General features: G+C 41.9%; 1 protein-coding gene across 1 annotated transcript in view; it reads left to right on the forward strand.

Moving 5' to 3' along the window:
• Positions 1 to 22,399, forward strand: part of rnf180a (ring finger protein 180a) — a 143,310-nt gene that overhangs the window by 53,919 nt on the left and 66,992 nt on the right. Inside the window, exon 6 of the mRNA XM_073064515.1 lies at positions 61 to 1,107. Within this exon, the coding sequence (XP_072920616.1) occupies positions 61 to 1,107 (1,047 nt within the window). The remainder of the gene's footprint in view (positions 1 to 60; positions 1,108 to 22,399) is intronic.

A 22,399-nucleotide genomic window follows, 5' to 3' on the forward strand; every position in this document is an offset into this window, starting at 1 on the left:
TGGTCACTTTCCCGCTTTTTTTTATTACAATGACCAGTGTTGTTTATTTCTTTTCTACAGTCATGGTGGACAATTGGGAAACTGAACTGCCAGCACTGTGGGGCCCGTCTAGGGGAATTTAATTTTGTTTGCCCTGCCAAATGCCCTTGTGGGCAGACAGTGACTGTTCATATCTGCAAGCGTCGGACTGACTATGAACCGCTACATTTAATCAGAAGCACTGAGTCTGCAGAGGTGAAATCCTTGCAGAAAATACAATATATACACAGACTAGAACCTGTGGAGAAGTTGGAGCATGGGTCAAAAAATAGTTTGTTCCACTGCAGGCAAAAAGAATTTTTACATCATTTGAAAAAGATGGATCATGAACAAGGGACTGATGCCCTTTGCCTGGAGGCAAGATCACACAACAGAGGAATTGTAGAAGTTGACAGCAACTTCAAAGCAGCTTATCCACAGCCATGCTCTTCTGCTTCACAGCCAGTGAGAGCCAGATGTGCAGTGAAAGGTTTTCATAAAAAGTCTTTCAGTCTGGATTTTAACAGCATAAGCTCAAAGGATGCATCAGTTAGTTCTGCTAGCATTCATGGATTGTGTCCACGATCTTCTTCTTGTGGCCTTATAATGAATCACATAGCTGAGGCTTCTGATCCGATACAGCAGATTTCAGTGTCAGAAGATACTAAACTGCAGCTGTTTGCAAGAGAAGAATCAAATGGATCTCTCTTTCCTAATCAGCACATTAAAGAGTCTGATTTTGTGTTGAACCCTCAGTCATTCCATGATCATCCAGTTGACGAAGAAGACATCGACCCTGGTCCATCTGTTCCAAGACACTGTAGGAACACAGCTGCTCACGTATCCACCATTGTTAGAGGTTGGTCCCCTGACTCAAGTACTGAAACTAGTGATGCAGAAGAGAGGGGGGAAGGACATGAAGCTGGAGCAAGCAATCCTTGTGATGATTCTGCGCCATGCGTTCCCTTATTGTCCTCTGTAGATGAGAGACCCTTGAGTAAAAGAGAGAGAAATAAACTGAAGAGTTTGAAGAGGAAGCAACGGAAGTGGCAGCAATGGCATCAGAGCAAATTGAAGGAACAAAAACAGGTCAGTGCTTGAAAGCCTGAGACAGCCTACATGCAGTAATGTTAATATCAGAAAGTCAGGTTAAAATTGGGAACTACTCAGTAAAAAATAAGGAATATCAGTTAAAATATAATCTGCATTTAAATTAGAATCAAAGAGTCAGTGTTTGCATATTAAGAGCACAACTTAGGCACCAAAAGTCCCAAGTTATAAAACAAAAGTTGTTTTTAGATCAAAGCAATATTAACAGTGTATTCTTCAGGGTTTCATATTGGAGCTGCTATTATTTATGATATATTTTAATGATGGACGTTGCTGTTAAATAAAATTTGTCGTTTACACAAAATATGTTAGCAATGATGAGGATACTAACTAGAGTTGACATTAGAGATGAACTGCTGAAGTGTGAATGCATGTTAATGCAGACAAGTGTGAACTGAAGAGAGAGGGGATTCCAACTAGACTAAATGGTATACGTAATAGCAAAGCTGCAGAAACCAAGAGGCTTGGGTGCAAATATCTGAAGATGGTTGGTCAGATTATGTAAGTGAATTGGAATTGCTTTATTATTGTGACATGCACCAATATATAGTAAAAAGTTTTTTCTTACAAGTGATCATATCATTACACAATGCATTGAGGAAGAACGAGGAAATGTAATAACACGATGCAAAACAAAGTGAAACAGCTAAAGAGAAAGTGCAGTGTAGGTAAATAATAAGGTGCGAGTTCATAGTGAGGTAAATTGTGAGGTCAAAAGTCCATTTATTATATTAGAGAACTAATTAATTGTTTTAAAAAAAAGGATCTAGTGCTCTCCCAGCTTATATGATGAATAAACTCTTCTCGGGCTTCCAGCCGGGGACAAGTATCGTTTTGATGACAAACTCTGCCGTGGAGTAGAAACTAACTGTGAGTCTGGTGGTAAGTGCTTTCAGGCTTTTATATTTTCTGCCAGATGGAAGGAGGAGATGAAAGAATATCTGGGGTGGATGAGGTCGACATTTATGCTAGTTGCATTACTGAGGCAGCGAGAAGTTATAGGCAAGAGTCTATGGCGGGAAGGCTGGTTCCGTGATGTGCTGAGCAGTGTCCCCAACTCTGAAGTTTCTTGTGGTCATGACAGAGTAGTTACCATAATGAGCCATTATGCATTTGAATAGGATGCTTACTATGGTGCATTACTAAAAATCGGTAAAGGTCAATGGGAAAATGCCAAATTTCTTTGGCCTCCTGAGGAAGTAGAGGCATTGCTGTGCTTTCTTGGCCATGACATCGACGTGGTTGGACCAGGACAGACTATTGGTGACGTTCACTCCCAGGAACTGGAAACTCTCACCTTCTCATCTTCAATGCATAAGATTTTGGATTTCACACACAAAATGCAAAAATAAAGTGTTATAAAATGCTATGAGGACCATAACTAAAATACTTTACATTGGTCATTGGATTTTAGGAAGGATGCAAGGCCCCTAGAAAGGATTTTCTGAAATGTTTCTGGGTTTGCGTATTTTGGATACAAGAAAAGGGAAGAGAGAATGGTATTTTTTAAAGAGAAGAAGATTTGATAGAAATGTGCAAGTTCTTGATAGTGTAATGATGTGCTACACACAGAGCTAGAAATAACGACACGCAGTCTGTAAGTTGCACTCGAGTCTAGTTTATTCAAACTTCGTGGCACTGGCTTTTACGCAGTTCCGTTCCCACCCTCTCCGGGTGGAATTAACGTCAGGGGTGCAGTACAAAAGTCTCTTCCCACGCACGGGCTTTCTCCCCTTGCTGGTGAAGAAAAAGGCCCAGCGCCATTTTGTGAGCCGGTTCACCTGCGTAGAAAGTGGGTCGCCACGATAGGATGATTATGGAGAACCTGTCCTCAGTGGACTCCAAAAGGCATAGCAATAAAATTATTATCAAAAGGTCTAGGGTATTAAGGGGAGAGTAGAAATAAAACACTAAAAAGCAATAAGCTGTAAGTGTAGTAGATGCAGATTGCAGGACAAATATTTGAAGTTTAAAGGGCTATTGAGAAAGAATTGGAAAGTGGAATTGACTAAATTGTTCTGGTATAAGCCAGTATAATGTAGATGGATTGAATGGTTTGAACTTTACTGCTTCTGTGATTCCAAAACCTATAATAGAAAGATGAAATTGTTTCTTAAAAAAAGCTGCATTTTGATGATGTTAAAAATTAAAATAGTACCTAATTTGCAACAATAATAATAATAGTCAACAATTAAAGGTATATATAGTGTCTTCACAATTTTTGAAAGTAATTTCTGCCCTTGTAAATAAACATAAAAATGCTCTGTTATTTTAAATGCTGAATATCAGGTAGATTTTAAAAAAACAGTGAGGTATATAAAGAAAAAATTCCTTTGGTGGAAGAAGGGATGATAGCAAATTCTCCAGTGTCATTCTGAAAGGTTAGATAAATGGCAAAATCACTTAATTAATTGTGTCCAGCTCCAATCCCAGACTTCAGGAATTCAGATGGCTCCTCTCTGGTAGATCTGGTTCAAGATGGAACTGCTGAAACAGTCTTGTGAACCTTAATGTTACATTAATGAAACAGAAAAATGGAAACATAGAAACATAGAAAAGCTACAGCACAATACAGGCCTTTCGGCCCACAATGCTGTGCTGAATATGTACTTACTTTAGAAATTATCTAGGGTTACCCATAGCTCTCTATTTTTCTAAGCTCCATGTACCTATCCAGGAGTCTCTTAAAAAACCCTATCGTATCTGCCTCCACCACCGTCGCTGGCAGTCTATTCCACGCACTCACCACTCTCTGCATAAAAAACTAACCCCTGACATCTCCTCTGTACCTGCTTTCAAGCACCTTAAAACTGTGCCTTCTCGTGTTAGCCATTTCAGCTCTGGGAAAAAGCCTCTGACTATCCACATGATCAATGCCTCTCATTATCTTATACACCCCTATCAGGTCACCTCCCATCCTTCGCCACTCCAAGGAGAAAAGACCGAGTTCACTCAACCTATTCTCGTAAGGCATGCTTCCCAATCCAGGCAACATCCTTGTAAATCTCCATAGCACCCTTTCTATAGTTTCCACATACTTCCTGTAGTGAAGTGACCAGAACTGAGCACAGTACTCCAAGTGGGGTCTGACCAGGGTCCAAAATAGCTGTAACATTACCTCTCGACTCTTAAACTCAATCCATCGGTGGATGAAGGCCAATGCACCATATGCTTTCTTAACCACAGAGTCAACCTGCGCAGTAGCTTTGACTGTCCTGTAGACTCAGACCCCAAGATCCTTCTGATCCTCCACACTGCCAAGAGTCTTACCATTAATACTATATTCTGCTATCATATTTGACCTACCAAAATGAACCACCACATTTATCTGGGTTGAACTCCATTTGCCATTTCTCAGCCCAGTTTTGTATCTTATCGATGTCCTGCTGTAAAATCTGAGAGCCCTCCACAACATCTCCAATCTTTGTGTCATCAGCAAGTTTACGAACCCATCCCTCCACTTCCTCAACAGTTCATTTATAATAATCACAAAGAGAAGGTGCCCCAGAACAGATCCCTGAGGCACACCACTGGTCACTGACCTCCATGCAGAATGTAACCCATCTACAACCACTCTTTGCCTTCTGTGGACAAGCCAGTTCTGGATCCACAAAGCAATGTCCCCATGGACCCCATGCCTCCTTACTTTCTCAATAAGCCTTGCATGGGGTACCTTATCAAGTGCCTTGCTGAAATCCATATACGCTACATCTACTGCTCTATCTTCATCAACATGTTTAGTCACATCGTCAAAAAATTCAATCAGACTCATAAGGCACGACCAGCCTTTCACAAAGCCATGCTGACTATTCCTAATCATATTATGCCTCTCCAAATGTTCATAAATCCTGCCTCTCAAGATCTTTTCCATCAACTTACCAAGCAGTGAAGTAAGACTCACTGGTCTATAATTTCCTGGGCTATCTCTACTCCCTTTCTTGAATAAGGGAACAACATCTGCAACCCTCCAATCCTCCAGAACCTCTCCCATCCCCGTTGATGATGCAAAGATCATTGCCAGAGACTCAGCAATCTGCCAGAGGCTCAGCAATCTTGAATAACCTCCAGGTTCTGCTCCAAATTGCACACTGTCCTTATTTAGAAACATACGAGAAGCATCCCTTTACTTGCTTCATTTATGCCCTGAAACACTCTACTTAACACAGTGAAGGTAATTTTATTAGCAGGAATGCAGCTTTTCAAGAAGGTGTCACACCCTCAGGTTTTTAAAGGCAACTAGGAATGAGCATTTAACACTAGTTTTATCAAGTAATGCTTTTACCTGTAAATGAATACTAAATGTAAATGTAAATAAATGAAGTGATGAATACAGCCCAGTCCATCATGGGTAAAGCCCTCCCGACCACTGAGCACATCTGCACGGAGCATTGTTACAGGAAAGCAGCATCCATCATCAGGGACTCCCACCACCCAGGTCATGCTCTCTTCTCACTGCTGCCGTCAGGAGCCTCAGGACTCCCACCTCCAGGTCAGGAACATTTATTACCCCACAACCATCAGGCTCTTGAACCAAAAGGGATAACTTCATTCATCTTCACTTGCCCCATCACTGAACTGTTCCCACAACCTGTGGACTCACTTTTGTGGACTCTTCATCTCATGTTGTCATTAATTATTGCTTATTTATTTATTATTATTCTTTCTTTCTTTTTGTATTTGCACAGTTGTTATATTTTGCCCACTGATTGAACTCTCAAGCTTGTGCAGTCTTCCATTGATTCTATTATGGTTATTATTCTGTGATGGAGTTATTGAGTATGTCTGCAAGAAAATGAATCTTAGTGTTTTATATAGTGACATATGTACTTTGATAATAAACTTTGAACTCTGAATAAAAGTAAGCGGAGAAACTTGTTGAAAGGTGAAGCATATATTTACAGTGAATTAAAGACTATTTTGTTCTGGAAATTAGTTAAGCAGAACCATGCTCTTTAAGTGCTAGAACATATATCAGAGGATGCATTTGGGTTGGCAATTGTTGTGTGAGCAGTGAGGAATGAGCAGAAAGATACATCCAGGTTGGAGTCCAAGTAAAGCCAATAGGATCTGCACCATAGTATTCTGTGAAGACTGAGCTCAGTGGCAATAATACTAAGCGGGTGAACAATATTGATCTGGGCACTGCTATTGCTGATGTACTAAGGCAAAGTTTGTAGAAACCAAATAACCTCACTGGCGCATCTTTGAAATATGTGAGGAAGCTGGAGAACCCAGTAGAAACTCTCTAAGCCTTGGGGAGACTGTGTACACCTGAGGTCTGAGAGGAACCCATGTCCTTGGAACCACGAGGAGCAGACTCAATTATTGAGCAACCATGCCACCCATTCAGAACCAAGAGGTGAGCGCATCACCAAGATCCTAGATGTTGCTATAGCAATCAGGCCATTAATGTAGCTGGTCAATTAACCTCCTAGATAGTCTGATGATGACATTTTTGAAGATCAGTGCTGGTGAAGGAGCTTTGGTGGTTGCATCTGATTGTTCCCCACCATGGCATGACAATTTTCCTCAAATGACATAAGATTGTAGTTCCATAAAAGAGTTAGATAACTGATATGGTTGTATACAATAAAGTACAGTGGAATTGAAACAGTTAATAAAAACCACTTGGGAGCCAAGAGAGGGTTACAAGATTGATTAAATGCTGACTGATGCAGGGCTACAACCTGATTGCATAACCTATGGAAGCAGATGGTTAAGGTGACCAGGGTTTCAGCAGGGGAGGGCTATGACTACTGGGATTTTGTAGGAATCTGTTCTCATCCCTTGCTGTTTCTGGTATTTAATGAAGAAATAGAGTTAAAAGCAGGGGTCAAAATCTAAAATAGTTAATCCTGTTGATAGTGAGAAAAAATTATAGAAGAAAATAACAAAAACTCCTGATGCCACTTACTGCATACTTTTCACTTATGTTTGACCTCAAAGTGCAACACCTTCATAGTTAACCTGTTTAAACTCTATCTGCCTTTTCTTTGTCCATGTTTTCAATGTTGCAGCTATATAGGACCTAGTCAGACCCCACTTGGAGTACTGTGCTCAGTTTTGGTCGCCTCACTACAGGAAGGATATGGAAGCCATAGAAAGGGTGCAGAGGAGATTTACAAGGATGTTGCCTGGATTGGGGAGCATGTCCTTATGAGGATAGTGAACTCGGCCTTTTCTCCTTAGAGCGACGGAGGATGAGAGGTGACCTGACAGAGGTGTATAAGATGATGAGAGGCATTGATTGTGCGGTTAGTCAGAGGCTTTTTCCCAGGGCTGAAATGGTTGCCACAAGAGGACACAGGTTTAAGGTGCTGGGGAGTAGGTACAGAGGAGATGTCAGGGGTAAGTTTTTTATTCAGAGAGTGGTGAGTGCGTGGAATGGGCTGCCAGCAGCGGTGGTGGAGGTGGATACGATAGGTGTCTTTTAAGAGACTTTTGGATAGGTACATGGAACTTAGAAAAATAGAGGGCTGTAGGTAAGCCTAGTAATTTCTAGGGTAGGGACATGTTCAGCACAACCTTGTGGGCCGAAGGGCCTGTATTGTGCTGTAGGTCTTCTATGTTTGTAATCTATGTACTTCTGTGTCCTTTGACCATCTTTTTCAATATCCTGAACTCCTCCAGTTTATGAGATACCTGTAACCTTCCTAACCAACCAATCTACATTTATATCCAAATGAATTGCATGTGTCGCACGCAACAGACATCCCAGCACTGATCCCTGCAGAATAGCACGGGCACAGAGTTCCAGTCAGAATCCATAACAGTGGTTGCTCCTTTATTATTTCACAGTTCTGTCCAGAATAATGGGATTGCTCCACTGGGAGACAAAACTGGCCAGGAAGCCAAATAACAGCTTTCTGTGTCATAATACATATGTAAGGTAGTAAGGGCCTGGAACTTACTAACTAGAAGAGTGGTAGAGACAAAAACCCTCACTGTATTTAACAAATAGTTAGATTGCATTCGTAAGAACTGTGATATGCAGGGCTACAACCTGAATCCAGAACCTGTGAATTCACTTTCAAGACCTCTACAACTCATGTTCTCGGTATTTATTATTATTTTTTGTATTTGCACAGTTTGTCTTTTTTGCACATTGAATTGTCAGTCTGTGTGTGTGGGGTTTCATTGATTCTGTTGTATTTTTGTTCTACTGTGAATGTCTGCAATGAAATTAATCTCAGGGTAGGATATGGTGACATATACATTGATAATAAATTTACTTTGAACTTTGAATTTTGACCTTGTTTTGGAAGATGGCATTATCTAAGACTAGTGCACACATCACTGGCAGAATGGCTCCAGAAGGGTGACTTCTGTGATTATTACCCATTAAAAGCCATTATTTGCTTTTCCAACTGTGGCACTTTACAGCCAATAGTATACTCAGTGTAATTGCTCTTATAATGTAGAAAACAGCAGTTGGTTTGGATAAGTGAGTTGTTAATGACCGAATAACCTGTTTTAGTGGGAGATAACCTTTCTTTATCTACTAATGAAGCTGTACTTTAATAAGAAAAAGGGAAGGGAAAAGATAGAGATCAAAAGTAATTCAAACACGTTAACTCTGGTTAATTTAGCTAGTTTTAGTTGGTTTGTATAAGTCCATCCAGCAATAAATTTTTTTCTCTTGGTGACACATGAAACATTACAAATTATTATATGTTATTGGAAGTTGCAAAACTTAACGTGTATGGCAGCATAATGTGAATCATCCGACCATGAAGAACATTGTCTAAATATATGGTAAGTTTAAGAAAGCCAGGCTTTAATTGTGTGTTGATCCCTGCAGTGCTGTATACCATTTTTGTACCCTGCTTCAAACTGCAAAAGTACAAATTTCTGTTTGGAGGCAACATGCTGCGAGCTTGCCTATGCACATGGTTTGATTAGTTATCATCAAACTCGTGATAATGTAAGTATAATGATAGCAATAAAACTAACACGGTGCTATAAAAGATTAAAGGGATCAGAGAAATGCTGGACAGCTGGAATAAAATGCCACTGATAGATTGGACAAACTAGCATGAAAGAAAAGAAAAATTCAAATTAACATTTTACTTATAATCTTTTTATCTGAAATTTTTATCCTGAAATAAAACAAGTATTGTGAAGCCTTTCTATTTATATTTTGAAATGTACATACAGCCTGTGGTCTGCAACTATGTGACTAAGGTTAGTAGTATGCTGGCCTCTGTTACTAGAGGATTTGAATTAGAACCATTAGGAAATATTTTTGCTTTTATATAGTGCTTTGATCATACCACACTTAGGGTTTTGTGTGCAGTGTTAGTTCTAGTCCAAGTTCAAGTTTACTGTCCATATACTGTATACAACCAAACAAAACAACATTCCTCTGGACCACAGTGCACCCACACAACATATATCAGGCTTCACTTAAACCAAAATACTATGCTATAAATAAGTCAATAAAATATATTTCAAATATAATGCATGTAGTAAGGTGCAGCACAGGTAAACTGTAAATAGTACTATAAACAGCTCGCTGTTTTAGTGAAGAGACCTCAATGGTGGCAGGGTATTCATTAGTCTCACAGCCCAAGGGAAGAAGATGTTATCCAGTCTAGTAGTCCAAGTCCTGGTGCTTTTTTAAATCTCCTTCCTGATGTTAGTGGGTCAAGAGATTGTGGAATGGGTGGTGGGGTTCCTCAAAAATGCCTTGTGTTATTCATCTGTATTGTTGCCGATGATCATCAGTGAACTTGATGCAGTTTGAGCTGAATCGGGCAGTGCAGTCGTGAGTTAGTAGCAGGCTAAGCACACAACCCTGGACAGCATGAGTGCTCAGTGTGTTGGACTTGAGATGTTGCTGCAACTCTGACTGACTGGAGTCTTTCCTTTAAGAAGATCCAGTTACAGAGAGGGGTGTTGAGCCTCAACAACAAGGACAGCTTACCCATCAGCCTCAGAGCAATGATCATGTCAAGCATCAAGCTGAAGTCGATGAACAACATCTTGGGGTACAGGACACCGGTTTCTTGGTGGGACAGGAAGGGGTGGATACCCGAGGCTATGGCATCATCAATGGACTGGTTTGAGGGGTAAGCAACCTGCAATGTAGTTGGAATGTGGGAGTTTATACAGTCTTTTGCCAGCTACTTAAAGCACTTCATGATTGTTGAAGTCAGTGCCACTGGGTGGTAATCATTTAGGCCAGTTACTATTGCTCTTCGTGGCACCAAAATGATGGTGGCCACCTTAAAACCTGCAGGGACAGTGAACTGTTTCACAGAGATATTAAAGATATCTGTTCAGCCCTCTGTTAGTTGGACTGCACAGTCCCTCAGCACCTGAACAGATATGTCGTCTGGCCTTGCAGCTTGGTATGCATTTACCATGGCTGATGGTGCCAGAGCTTCGGCCATCCACTCCAGTTACAGCCAGACAGGATGCCTGTTCCTCAGGAAGAGAGCGGCTTTCCTTGATGCCACAGTTGTCAATTGGTCAAATCATGTATAGAACACATTCAGCATATCAGGAACAAAGGATTTTCTGTGTGTGCTCACGCTTTGTTAGTCTCCACACACTGCCGTAAAAAATTACTAGAAAAGTTCCAGTGATGAATGTTGCATAAGGAAAGATTTAGTGAGCAAATCTTTATTCTCTGGAGTTTAGAAGAATGAAAAGAGATCTCATTGAAATTTGCACAATTCTTAAAGTTTGGAGTGGAGGAATGTGTCGTTATTTTGTTCCCCTAACTGAGGAATCTAGGAACATGGGACAAAGATTCACAATAAAGGGGAGGCTTTATAGCACTGAGATGAGGAAAACATTATTTCCTCAAAGGTTAGAAACATAGAAAATAGGTGCAGGAGTAGGCCATTCAGCCCTTCGAGCCTACACCGCCATTCAGTATGATCATGGCTGATCATCCAACTCAGAACCCTGTACCTGCTTTCTCTCCATACCCCCTGATCCCTTTAGTCACAAGGGCCATATCTAACTCCCTCTTAAATATAGCCAATGAACTGGCCTCAACTGTTTCCTGTGGCAGAGAATTCCACAGATTCACCACTCTCTATGTGAAGAAGTTTTTCCTCATCTCGCTCCTAAAAGGCTTTCCCTTTATCCTTAAACTGTGACCCCTCGTTCTGGACATCGTTCTCAACATCGGAAACAATCTTCCTGCATCTAGCCTGTCCAATCCTTTTAGAATTTTATAAGTTTCAATAAGATCCCCCCTCAATCTTCTAAATTCCAGCGAGTATAAGCCTAGTCGATCCAGTCTTTCTTCATATGAAAGTCCTGCCATCCCAGGAATCAATCTGGTGAACCTTCTTTGTACTCCCTCAATGGCGAGAATGTCTTTCCTCAGATTAGGGTACCAAAACTGCACACAATACTCTAGGTACGGTCTCACCAAGGCCTTGTACAACTGCAGTAGAACCTCCCTGCTCCTGTACTCGAATCCTTTTGCTATGAATGCCAACATACCATTTGCCTTTTTCACCGCCTGCTGTACCTGCATGCCCACTTTCAATGACTGGTGTACAATGACACCCAGGTCTCGTTGCACCTCCCCTTTTCCTAATCGGCCACCGTTCAGATAATAATATATTTTCCTGTTCTTGCAACCAGAGTGGATAACCTCACATTTATCCACATTAAATTGCATCTGCCATGAATTTGCCCACTCACCTAACCTATCCAAGTCACCCTGCAACCTCTTAGCTAACAGCTTAGCTCCTCACAGCTAACACCGCCGCCCAGCTTTGTGTCATCCACAAACTTGAAGATGCTGCATTTAATTCCCTTGTCTAAATCATTAATATATATTGTAAATAACTGGGGTCCCAGCACTGAGCCTTGTGGTACCCCACTAGTCACTGCCTGCCATTCTGAAAAGATCCCGTTTACTCCCACTCTTTGCTTCCTGTCTGCCAACCAATTCTCTATCCACATCAATACCATGCCCCCAATACTGTGTGCTTTAAGTTTGCACACTAATCTTCTGTGTGGGACCTTGTCAAAAGCCTGAAGAAAATCCAAATATACCACATCCACTGTGAACATGTGATTTCTGAGACTCTCTATCCAATAGTGCTGTGAGGTCTCAGTCATTGTGGACATAAAGGCAATCAAGGGCTTGGTGCTGAAAAATGGTGGGAGGTAGAAGATCAGCCATGGTCTTGATGAATGACAGACAAGTTTCAAAGGGTCAGATGGACTCCTTCCGTAGATATTTCTTACATATTGTTAGGTTGCTTCCAAACAAAGTGTTTCAGATCGAGTCTGATAATTACTTCTTTAAGCTCTAGCATAACTTCTTTTGTATTCCAAAGAATTCACTGTAGCTGCTTTCAAATTTTAATGATTTGCATTCATACATAACCAAATCCTTGCTTCTGTGTTGTTCTGATTTCCAGCCATTTTAATGTTTCTTTCTTGAATTCCAAACAAATTCTTGCACAGTTATACATGTCAAAGTCTACTACCTTGTAAAAGGTGCTTTCCTGGCATAAATGACGAATAAACTCTTTGTAGGCTTCCAGCCGGGTACAGGTATCAATCTTAACTGATATTTCGATGACAATCTCAAATGTCTTCATCAGGGATGATACTTGGGCCATCAATGATTTCCTTTACCAAGAGGTCCCAGATAAAGATGGCAGAGTTTGTCATCGAAATGTCAGTTAAAGTCAATACCTGTACCCAGATGGAAGCTCAAGCAGCGTTTATTCATCTGCCTCTCTTAGCTTGCCACCCTCAAGCAATGATTCCATTCCCCTTTGCAACTTCCTACTCTGATCTGGGGTATTATTTATCCTTTTAACTGAGAATTGTCTATACAGTTTGAAAATGTTGTAAATAGTGTGGGATGGGGAATCGAGCCTCTGTGTATATCAGGCCAGACAGATTGAATTTAATTTAATTTATTAGCAGCTGTAAAATAATTGACGTTCAGTATTTGAGGCTCTTAATAATTTAAGAACTTTTATCAAATGTTTAACTGACAAAATAATTAATGATGCATTTTATGCTTGATTTTCTATTGCAACATAAACAATGTTCAAAGTCATATTTCAGATGTTATGATTGTTCAAAAAGTTAAATATTTATGTTACATGTAGGATTAGCATAAGGTTCATTACACAACCTTAACAGAGCTTTGATATTCTGTGTGATGGAAAATAATGTTTTACTTGTTCATTGTTTTTGAAATCCTAAACTAAAACAATCAATTTTATTATCTTTTCAGGTACTTTTAAAATTTGAAAAGCATATTAATAGAGCTTATTCACATCTTTAGCTGTTTTTCTCAGTTTACTTTGAATGGAGACGTAAAATCAAAAGTGGTTAATGTGGACTCAGAATAGATAAACCTTAGATCAGAGAGTAAGTGCAGAACTGGGTATGGCAATAAATTACAAAAAAGTGAGCAGATGAATTTTTATTCCTTTTACCATTGGAAAGCTTTGATTCAAGCCGCCTTCAGTTTTACTCTACTGAGCAGGAGATAGAGAGGAGCTACAAGGAGTTAGTCACCTCGAGAAAGTTGGTAACTGTCAGGGAAGGGATGGGAAGAGCTCAGATAGTAGAGGGCACCCTGTGGCCACCCCCTCAGTAATCGTCATCTCGTTGAGGGGGGGGGTGTCCTGACAGAGGATGCCCACAGTGATCGGGTCTCTGGCACTGAGCCTGGTTCCATGGTGGAAAAGGGAGAGAAGAATACGAGGAATGTGGTAGTCATAGGGGATTCCATAGTGAGGGGAACAGACAGGAGATTCTGACAGCCTGATAGAGATGCCCACATGGTGTGTTGCCTCCCAGTGCCAGGGTACAGGATGTCTTGGATCGGGTGCAGAGTATTTTGAAGGAATTTTTCTGGAGGAGGTCCTGAAGAGAGAATTCAGGGGGTTAGGTAGGAAGCTGAAAAGCAGGACCTCTAGGGTAGTAATCTCAGGATTGCTGCCTTTGCCTGTGCCACGTGCTATCGAGTGCAAGAATAGCATGATCAGGCATATTAATGTGTGGTTGAGAGCATGGATCATTGGGACCTCTTCTGAGGGAGGTGTGACCTGTACAAAAAGGATGGGTTACACCCGAACCCAAAGGGGTTCAATATCCTAGCGGGCACATTTAATAGAGCTGTTAGGGAGGGTTTAAACTAATTTGGCAGGGGGATAGGACCAGAGTGATGGGGTTGAGGAAGGGGAAATCAGAAATAAATCAAAGATAGTGTGCAACAGAGATTATAGAAAGAACAAGCAGAAGGTGAGGCTTAATCGCAGCCAGTGGTATGAGTTACAGGGCAATAGAGGCATGGTGTAGTTAAAACAGAAAGCAACAAATAGTGGACTGAATGTGTTATATTTGAATGGACGATCTCGAAATTCAGCTACAAATTGGCAAATATGACGTTGTGGCTATCTCTGAAACTTGGATAAAGAATGGCTGCCATTGGGAGCTGAATGTCCAAGGATATAGGGTGTTTCGGAAAGATAGGTTAGCAAGCAGAGGGGGTGGAGTAGCTCTGTGTATAAGAAATAATATTAAATCATTAGTAAGATATGACATGGGATTGGAAGGTGTAGAGTCACTGTGGGTTGAGTTAAGAAATAGCGAGGATAAAAGGACCCTAATGGCAGTTGTATACAGGCCTCCAAACAGCAGCCAGGATGTGGATTACAAATTATGGCAAGGGATAGAAAAGACATGTCATTAAAATGGTTGCGGATTTTAACATGAAAGTGGATTGGGAAAACCAGGACCTCGAGAGAGAATTTGTAGTATGTCTAAGGGATGGCTTTTTAAGAACAGCTTGTTGTTGAGACACTAAGGGATCAGCTGTTCTGGACTGGGTGTTGTGCAATGATCCGGAGGTGATAAGAGAGCGTGAAGTTAAGGAATCCTTAGGGAGCAGTAATCATAATATGATCGAGTTCATATTGAAATTTGAGAGAGAAAAAATAAAATCCAATGTGTTGGTATTTCAGTGGAATAAAGGAAACTACAATGGCATGAGAGGGGAAGTGGCCGAAGTTGACTAGAAAGGGACATTTGCAAGAAAGACAGCAGAGCAGCAATGTCTGGAGTTTCTGCGAAAAGTAATGGAAGTGCAAGACAGATATATTCCAAATAGGAAGAAATTTTCGCATGGAAGAAGGACACTGTCGAGGTTGACAAGTGAAGTTAGAGCCAAAGTAAAAGCAAAAGAGAGGGCATGCAAGGAAACCAAAGCTAGTGAGAAGTTAGAGGATTGGCAAGCTTTTAAAAACTTGCAGAAGGAAACTAAGAAGGTCATTAGGAAGGAAAAGATGAATTATGAAAGGAAGGTGGTGACTAATATCAAAGAAAATACGAAAAGCTTTTTTGAGTACATAAAGTTAAGGGTAGACACAGGACCAATAGAAAATCATGCTGGAGATATTGTAATGAGAGATGGAGAGATGGCAGAGGAACTGACTGCATATTTTGCATCAGTCTCCACAGTGGAAGACATCTGCAGTATACCGGACATTCAAGAGTGTCAGGGAAGTGAAGTACAGTTGGCCCTCCTTATCTGTGAATTCCGCATGCGCGAATTCAACCAACCGCGAATCGTGAAAACCCGGAAGTGCTCTTCCAGCACGTGTTGCTTGAGCAATTGCAGACTTTTTTTTCTTGTCATTATTCCCTAAACAATGCAGTATAACAACCATTTTACATAGTATTTACATTGTATTAGGCATTATAAGTAATCTAGAGATGATTTAAAGTATACGGGAGGATGTGCGTGGGTTGTCGTGGATCGGGATCGAAAAAAATCATAAGTTCTCTTACTAAGTAAGTCGGAACAGGTACATTCGGTATTATTTAGTGTCAGTTAGTCAAATGTTTGTCTTAGTATATAGTATATATTTTACCTTTCTATGCATATAAAACACTTAAGAACGTATGTTTCAGCGCTGGGCTTGGGAACGGAAGTTCTCGGGACTCGGGATAGACCGTTCCTGAGTGCGCTTTCCACCGTGCCGATCGTTGACTGACGTAGCCTAACGCTTTTCCAATGACCGATGGCATTTCACCTCTTTCCGATCGCTTTATTATTTCCACTTTATTTTCAATCGTGTTCGTGATTATTTTCGTGAACAGAAACACTGCGGATTCAGATCTCTACTGCCGGGTCCTAATGTCCACCGCACTGAGACAGGTTAAATAAGGTCTTGGGTTCTGCTGGGTCCTAAGGTCCACTGCATTGAGACAGGTTGAATAAGGGACTTGAGCTTCCGCGAACTTTGGTATCTGCAAGGGGTCCTGGAACCAATCCCCTGCAGATAAGGAGGGCTGTCTGTATATGCAGTGAAAATTGTGACTGAGAAGGTGCTCAGGAAGTTTAATGGTCTGAGGGTAGATAAATCTCCTGGACCTGATGGAATGCACCCTCGGGTTCTGAGGGAAGTAGCTGGAGAGATTGTGGAGGCATTAACAATGATCTTTCAAGAATCAATAGATTCTGGCATTGTACCAGATGACTGGAAAATTGCAAATGTTACTCTGCTATTTAAGAAGGGTGGGAGGCAGCAGAAAGGAAACTATAGACCTGTTAGCCTGACATCAGTGGTTGGGAAGTTGTTGGAATTGATTGTTAGGGATGTGATTACGGAGTACCTGGAGGCACATGACAAGATAGGCCAAAGCCAGCATGGTTTCCTGAAAGGAAAATCCTGGCTGACTAACCTACTGCAATTTTTTTGAGGAAATTACAAGCAGGGTAGACAAAGGAGATACAGTAGATGTGTACTTGAATTTTCAGAAGGCCTTTGATAAGGTGCCACACTTGAGGCTGCTTAGCAAGATAAGAGCCCATGGAATTACAGGGGAGTTACTAGCATGGGTGGATCATTGTCTGATCGGCAGAAAACAGAGAGTGAGACTAAAGGGATCCTATTCTGGCTGGTTACCAGTGGAGTTCTACAGGGGTCGGTGTTGGGACCACTGCTTTTTATGATGTATGTGAGTGATTTGGACTATGGGATTAATGAATTTTTGGCTAAATTTGCCAATGATACAAAGATAAGTGGAGGAGCAGGTAGGGTTGAGGAAACATTATATACTAGACAAGTTTATGGAGGAATTTAAGGTGGGGGGGTATATGGGAGGCAGGGTTTAAGGGTCAGTACAACATTGTGGGCCCAAGAGCCTGTACCGTGCTGTACTATTCTATGTTCTATTTTCTAAACAGAGAGCCTGCAGAGAGACTAAGATAGTTTAGGGGAATGGGCAAAGAACTGGCTAATGAAATACAATGTTGGAAAGTGTATGGTCATGCACTTTGGTGGAAGAAATAAATGGGCAGCCTGTTATTTAGATGGAGAGAGAATTCAAATAGCAGAGATTCAAAGGGATTTGAAAGTCCTTGTGCAGGATACCCTAAAGGTTAACCTCCAGGTTGAGTCGGTGGTGAAGAAGGCGAATGCAATGTTGGCATTCATTTCTAGAAGTATAGAATATAAGAGCAGGGATGTGATGTTGAGGCTTTATAAGGCACTCATGAGACCACACTTGGAGTATTGTGTGCAGTTTTGGGCTCCTTATTTTAGAAAGGATATACTGACATTGGAGAAGGTTCAGAGAAGATTCACAAGAATAATTCCAGGAATGAAAGGGTTACCATATGAGGAACATCTGCCTTGGGCTGTATTCCCTGGAGTTCAGGAGAATGAGGGGGGGATCTCATAGAAACATTCTGAATGTTAAAAGGCCTGAACAGATTAGATATGGAAAAGTTATTTTCCATGGTAGGGGAGTCTTGGACAAAAGGGCACAACTTCAGGATTGAAGAATGTCCACTTAGAACAGAGGTGCAGAGAAATTAATTTAGTCAGAGGGTGGTAAATCTGTGAAATTTGTTGCCACAAATTCTGTGGAGGCCAAGTAATTGGATGCATTTAAGGCAGAGGTGATAGGTTCTGGATTAGCCAGGGCATCAAAGGATATGGGGAGAAGGCAGGGGAATGGGGATGACTGGAAGAATTAGATCAGCCCATGATTGAATGGCCTAGCAGACTTGATGGGCCAAATTGCCTCCTTTTGCTTTTACATCTTATGGTCTAATAAAAGCAATTGGAATTTTCATTTTTTATCAGCTGAACAATTAGGTAGAAAGTTGGTTGCTATAGCTGATGATGTACAATTTTCATACTGTGGAATGTAAATTAGTTAAAAAATTTTAGTCGTATTCTTTCATTGCTATTTCCCATTATTTTGGTTAAGTTCTTCAATGCATCATGATCTTTTGAAGTATCAGAACAGAGTTATGTTCGGTTTTGCCCTTTGTTTGACAAACTAGGCCTCCATGTTTGGTTGGTCCCTTTCTTTCGATTACACTTCTTTTTGTTGCTGCATCTTGAAATTATATTAAAATGAGAACAGAAGAAAAGAAAAACTTATCTGAAGAAAGCACCACAGTTGAGGCCTTTGTCCACCAGAGTTCGAGCTCCAGCTGGAGGTCTATATATCTAGTTATAAACAGTTGAGAAGAATAATTCTAACAATTAGTAATATTATAAAGGTGAAGTTGATTCATCTTGTGTTCCTTCTGCCCCATTAGGTTTCCTTTATAGTTAATATCTATTAATTCAGTTCCTGGAATGTGAGAATAACTAGCAAGACCAACATTTACTGTCCAAACCTACTTCTTCAGTCCTGATGAAGAGTCTTGGCCCGAAACATCAATGACTTATTCCTTTCCATAGAGTTCCTCCAGCACTTTGTATTTATTACATAGAAACATAGAAAACCTACAGCACAATACAGCCCTGTCGGAGGGCTGTGGGTAAGCCTAGGTAGTTCTAAGGTAAGGACATGTTCAGCACAGCTTTGTGGGCCAAAGGGCCGGTATTGTGCTGTAGGTTTTGTATGTTTTTATATAAGGTTTCCACCTCCACCACTGCTGCCAGCAGCCCAATCCATGCACTCACCACTCTCTGCGTAAAAAAACATCCCTGACATCTCCTCTATACCTACTTCCAAACACCTTAAAACTATGCCCTTTCATGCTAGCCATTTGTGCCTTGGGAAAAAGCCTCTGACTGTCCACACGATCAATGCCTCTCATCATCTTATGCACCTCTATCAGGTCACCTCTCATCCTCCATCGCTCCAAGGAGAAAAGGCCGAGTTCACTCAACCTATTCTCATGAGGCATGCTCTCCAATCCAGGCAACATCCTTGTAAATCTCCTCTGCACCCTTTCTATGGTTTCCACATCCTTTCTGTAGTGAGGCGACCAGAACTGAGCACGGTACTCCAAGTGGGGTCTGACCAGGGTCCTATATACCTGCAACATTACCTCTCAGCTCCTGAACTCAATCCCACGATTGATGAAGGCCAATACACCATACACCTTCTTAACCACACAGTCACCCTGCACAGCAGCTTTGAGTGGCCTATGTACTCGGACCCAAAATCCCTCTGATCCTCCACACTGCCAAGAGTCTTACCATTCTGCCATCATATTTGACCTACCAAAATGAACCACCTCACACTTATCTGGGTTGAATTCCATCTGCCACTTCTCAACCCGGTTCTGCATCCTATCAATGTCCCACTGTAACCTCTGACAGCCCTCCACATTATCCACAACACTCCCAACCTTTGTGTCATCTCTTCAGTAGCCTGCTGGCTGTTTCAAAGATCTTCTTGCTGTGTGTCCAGAATCCTTTATAGGCCAGAGTAGTTAATAATAGATCTCTTCTGATGAATGCTTAGATGGTAAATACCATTAAAGAACATATTATCTTTATGCCATGCCCTTCAAAACGGAGATTAATGATGTTGATGTGGTGCGTTTGTTTGCTAGTCATATTGTTTTAGGCATGTTCTTCCTTCTGGTGAAACTATGAGGAATCTCCCATCTAATGACATTGGCAGCAACTTCCATGTTATGTGGTATGCATTCAAACACAAGCCGGGACCGAAGGATAGGTTCTGTGCAAAATAACAGGATGCACTTAGATGAATTTCAGTAAATTTGATGACCGCATATGATCAAGTAAATAATAGTATTTTGTGAAGCAAGCAATAGGGCATAACTGCCAGCAGAGAGCACTGGATCTGCTTTGAGTTTGTGCAGTATTAATAAACTAAGCTTAAGATACATTTCATAAGGTATATGCTTGAATAAAGGACATTGGTACATTTTGCATGCTTACAAGATGGCAATGGTGATGTTTTGCTGGCAGCTCACAAAACAACTAGATACTCTTATAAATATCCTTCTTCAGAACTGTGAGCTCTGTAGTCTGCAGCCTACAATTTCCTTTAAAGGGATGTACTTTTGAACTGACTAAATGAACTGGTGCTTTTGTGATCTCCTGGGGATTTGGCAAACTAGAATCTCAAGAGTGTAGGTATGGCCATCATTGGGGCAGACACTGTGTCAAGGCTTGATAGCAGAAGACGAAGCTGTGCTCAGCTTCATTATCCCGCGCTGATTAAAGTGTTGAGCAAGATTAAAATTGTTGGGACTAAGTGCGGAAGACAAACGGGTGTTCAATGCTGGCTGCCTGCGATTGACCAGTCTCCCTCTCATCTTGCTACTACCATCAGGCTCCTGGATCAGGTTCATTCCCCTCAGCACTGAACTGGCTCTGCACATGTGGACTCACTTTCGAGGGCTCTGCAGTTCATGTTATTTGTTACCTTTTTTTGTACTATTTGTGTGATTTGTTCTCTTTTGAAAATTGGACATGTGGTAGTCTTTGTTGTTTGTTTTGTTTTGTGAATTCTGTTGCATCGGCCAATTCCAAGATGGTGGCATGACACAGCTTGCAGTGGCCACTCCGGAGCTGATTATCTGTTATTTGTGAAGTGGGGTGCCATGCGCAATCATTATCAATTGAAAATGGACATGGGAGCACGGAGGAACATCATGAAATCTCCAGGAAGACCTTCTTTGTTGCTGCTGCTGCTGTGAGGTCCGGGACTCTGCTGGGAAGAACAGGCCCCCAGTCCTTGGGGTCGCATTGCCAATGGCCGTTGGCGGGGCCGTCTTAATGCGCTTGGCAGAGGATGGTGCTCGGAGAAGCTGTGCCGGAGGGGATGGTCGTTGGCTCGGAGGTTCGACGGACTCGGAGTCCGCTGTGGTCAGGTCGCTTTTGGTGTGTGCTGCGTCTGCGAGGCTGAGTCAGGCGGCACCGTGGAAGTCCATAGTGGGGGTATTCCCTTCTGCCGCTGGCGTGGGATGGCGAGTCTGTCGGGACCCTGGGGACTTGTGGAAACTGTGTGGTGATTTCTTTTGAACTTAGTCCTTTAACATCTTTGGACTATTTTTACTGTGCCCATGGTCTTTTTTTTTTATCAATTATGCTATTGTTTGCATTGTTGTAACTATATGTTGTAACTATGTGGTTTTGTGCAGGTCTTGTAGCTTTAGTTTTTGGTCTTGTTTGTCTGGTGGATTTGGAGCTCCTTTCCGGGCAACGCGCTAAGATGGTAGCGCGATATTAATACGCAGCAGCCTCTCCAGACTCTGGATTGGGGATTGCCAAACGTTATGGGGATTTTCTGGTGTAGTCTGTTTTGTCATATGCTTTTGTGATATCATTCTGGAGGAACATCGTCTCATTTTTTAACTGCATTGCATTTGTGGGGTTAAGTCTATCAGGTGGTCGAATCGTTCGCTGCGATCTACGTAGCTCCGGCTGCAATTGCACAGGAGCCGGAGGTGGTGATGGCACAGGTGCCGGAGGTGGTGTTTGCACCGGAGGCGGAGAGTGGGTTGGTTCTGTCCCAACAGGAGGTGTCAGGGATCCCTCGCGTGTGAGCGAGGTCCCTGGAATAGACGCGTACGAGATGCCCGGTACATGAGCGTCGTGAGGAGTCTGGGTGTGGCATGGTGCGTGCAGTGTCACCTCGGGTACAGGGTGCATAGTTACCGTGGAATGCTCGTGGTAGTGGTCTGCTGCTCCGGCGGGCGCCAGGTCGCGGACAGAGACCGTGTCCTCCCGCCCATCAGACAAGACCACGTAGGCATACTGGGGATTAGCATGCAGGAGGTGAACCCTCTCGACCAGCGGTGAGTACTTATTACTCCTCGCATGTTTACGTAGCAGCACGTATTTGCTGCACAAATCACTCTCTCACCTAGAGGGGGTCAGTTGTGCTGTGAGGATTACATTCCTTGACTTCTCTAGTGCCTTTAACACCATCCAGCCCAAGATCTTAAGGCACAAACTAACGGAGATGGGAGTAGACTCTCACATGGTGGATTGGATAGTGGACTACTTGACAGATAGACCTCAGTATGTGCGGTTGG

This window comes from Hemitrygon akajei, chromosome 13 (assembly GCF_048418815.1).
Source record: "Hemitrygon akajei chromosome 13, sHemAka1.3, whole genome shotgun sequence".
NCBI lineage: Eukaryota > Metazoa > Chordata > Chondrichthyes > Myliobatiformes > Dasyatidae > Hemitrygon > Hemitrygon akajei.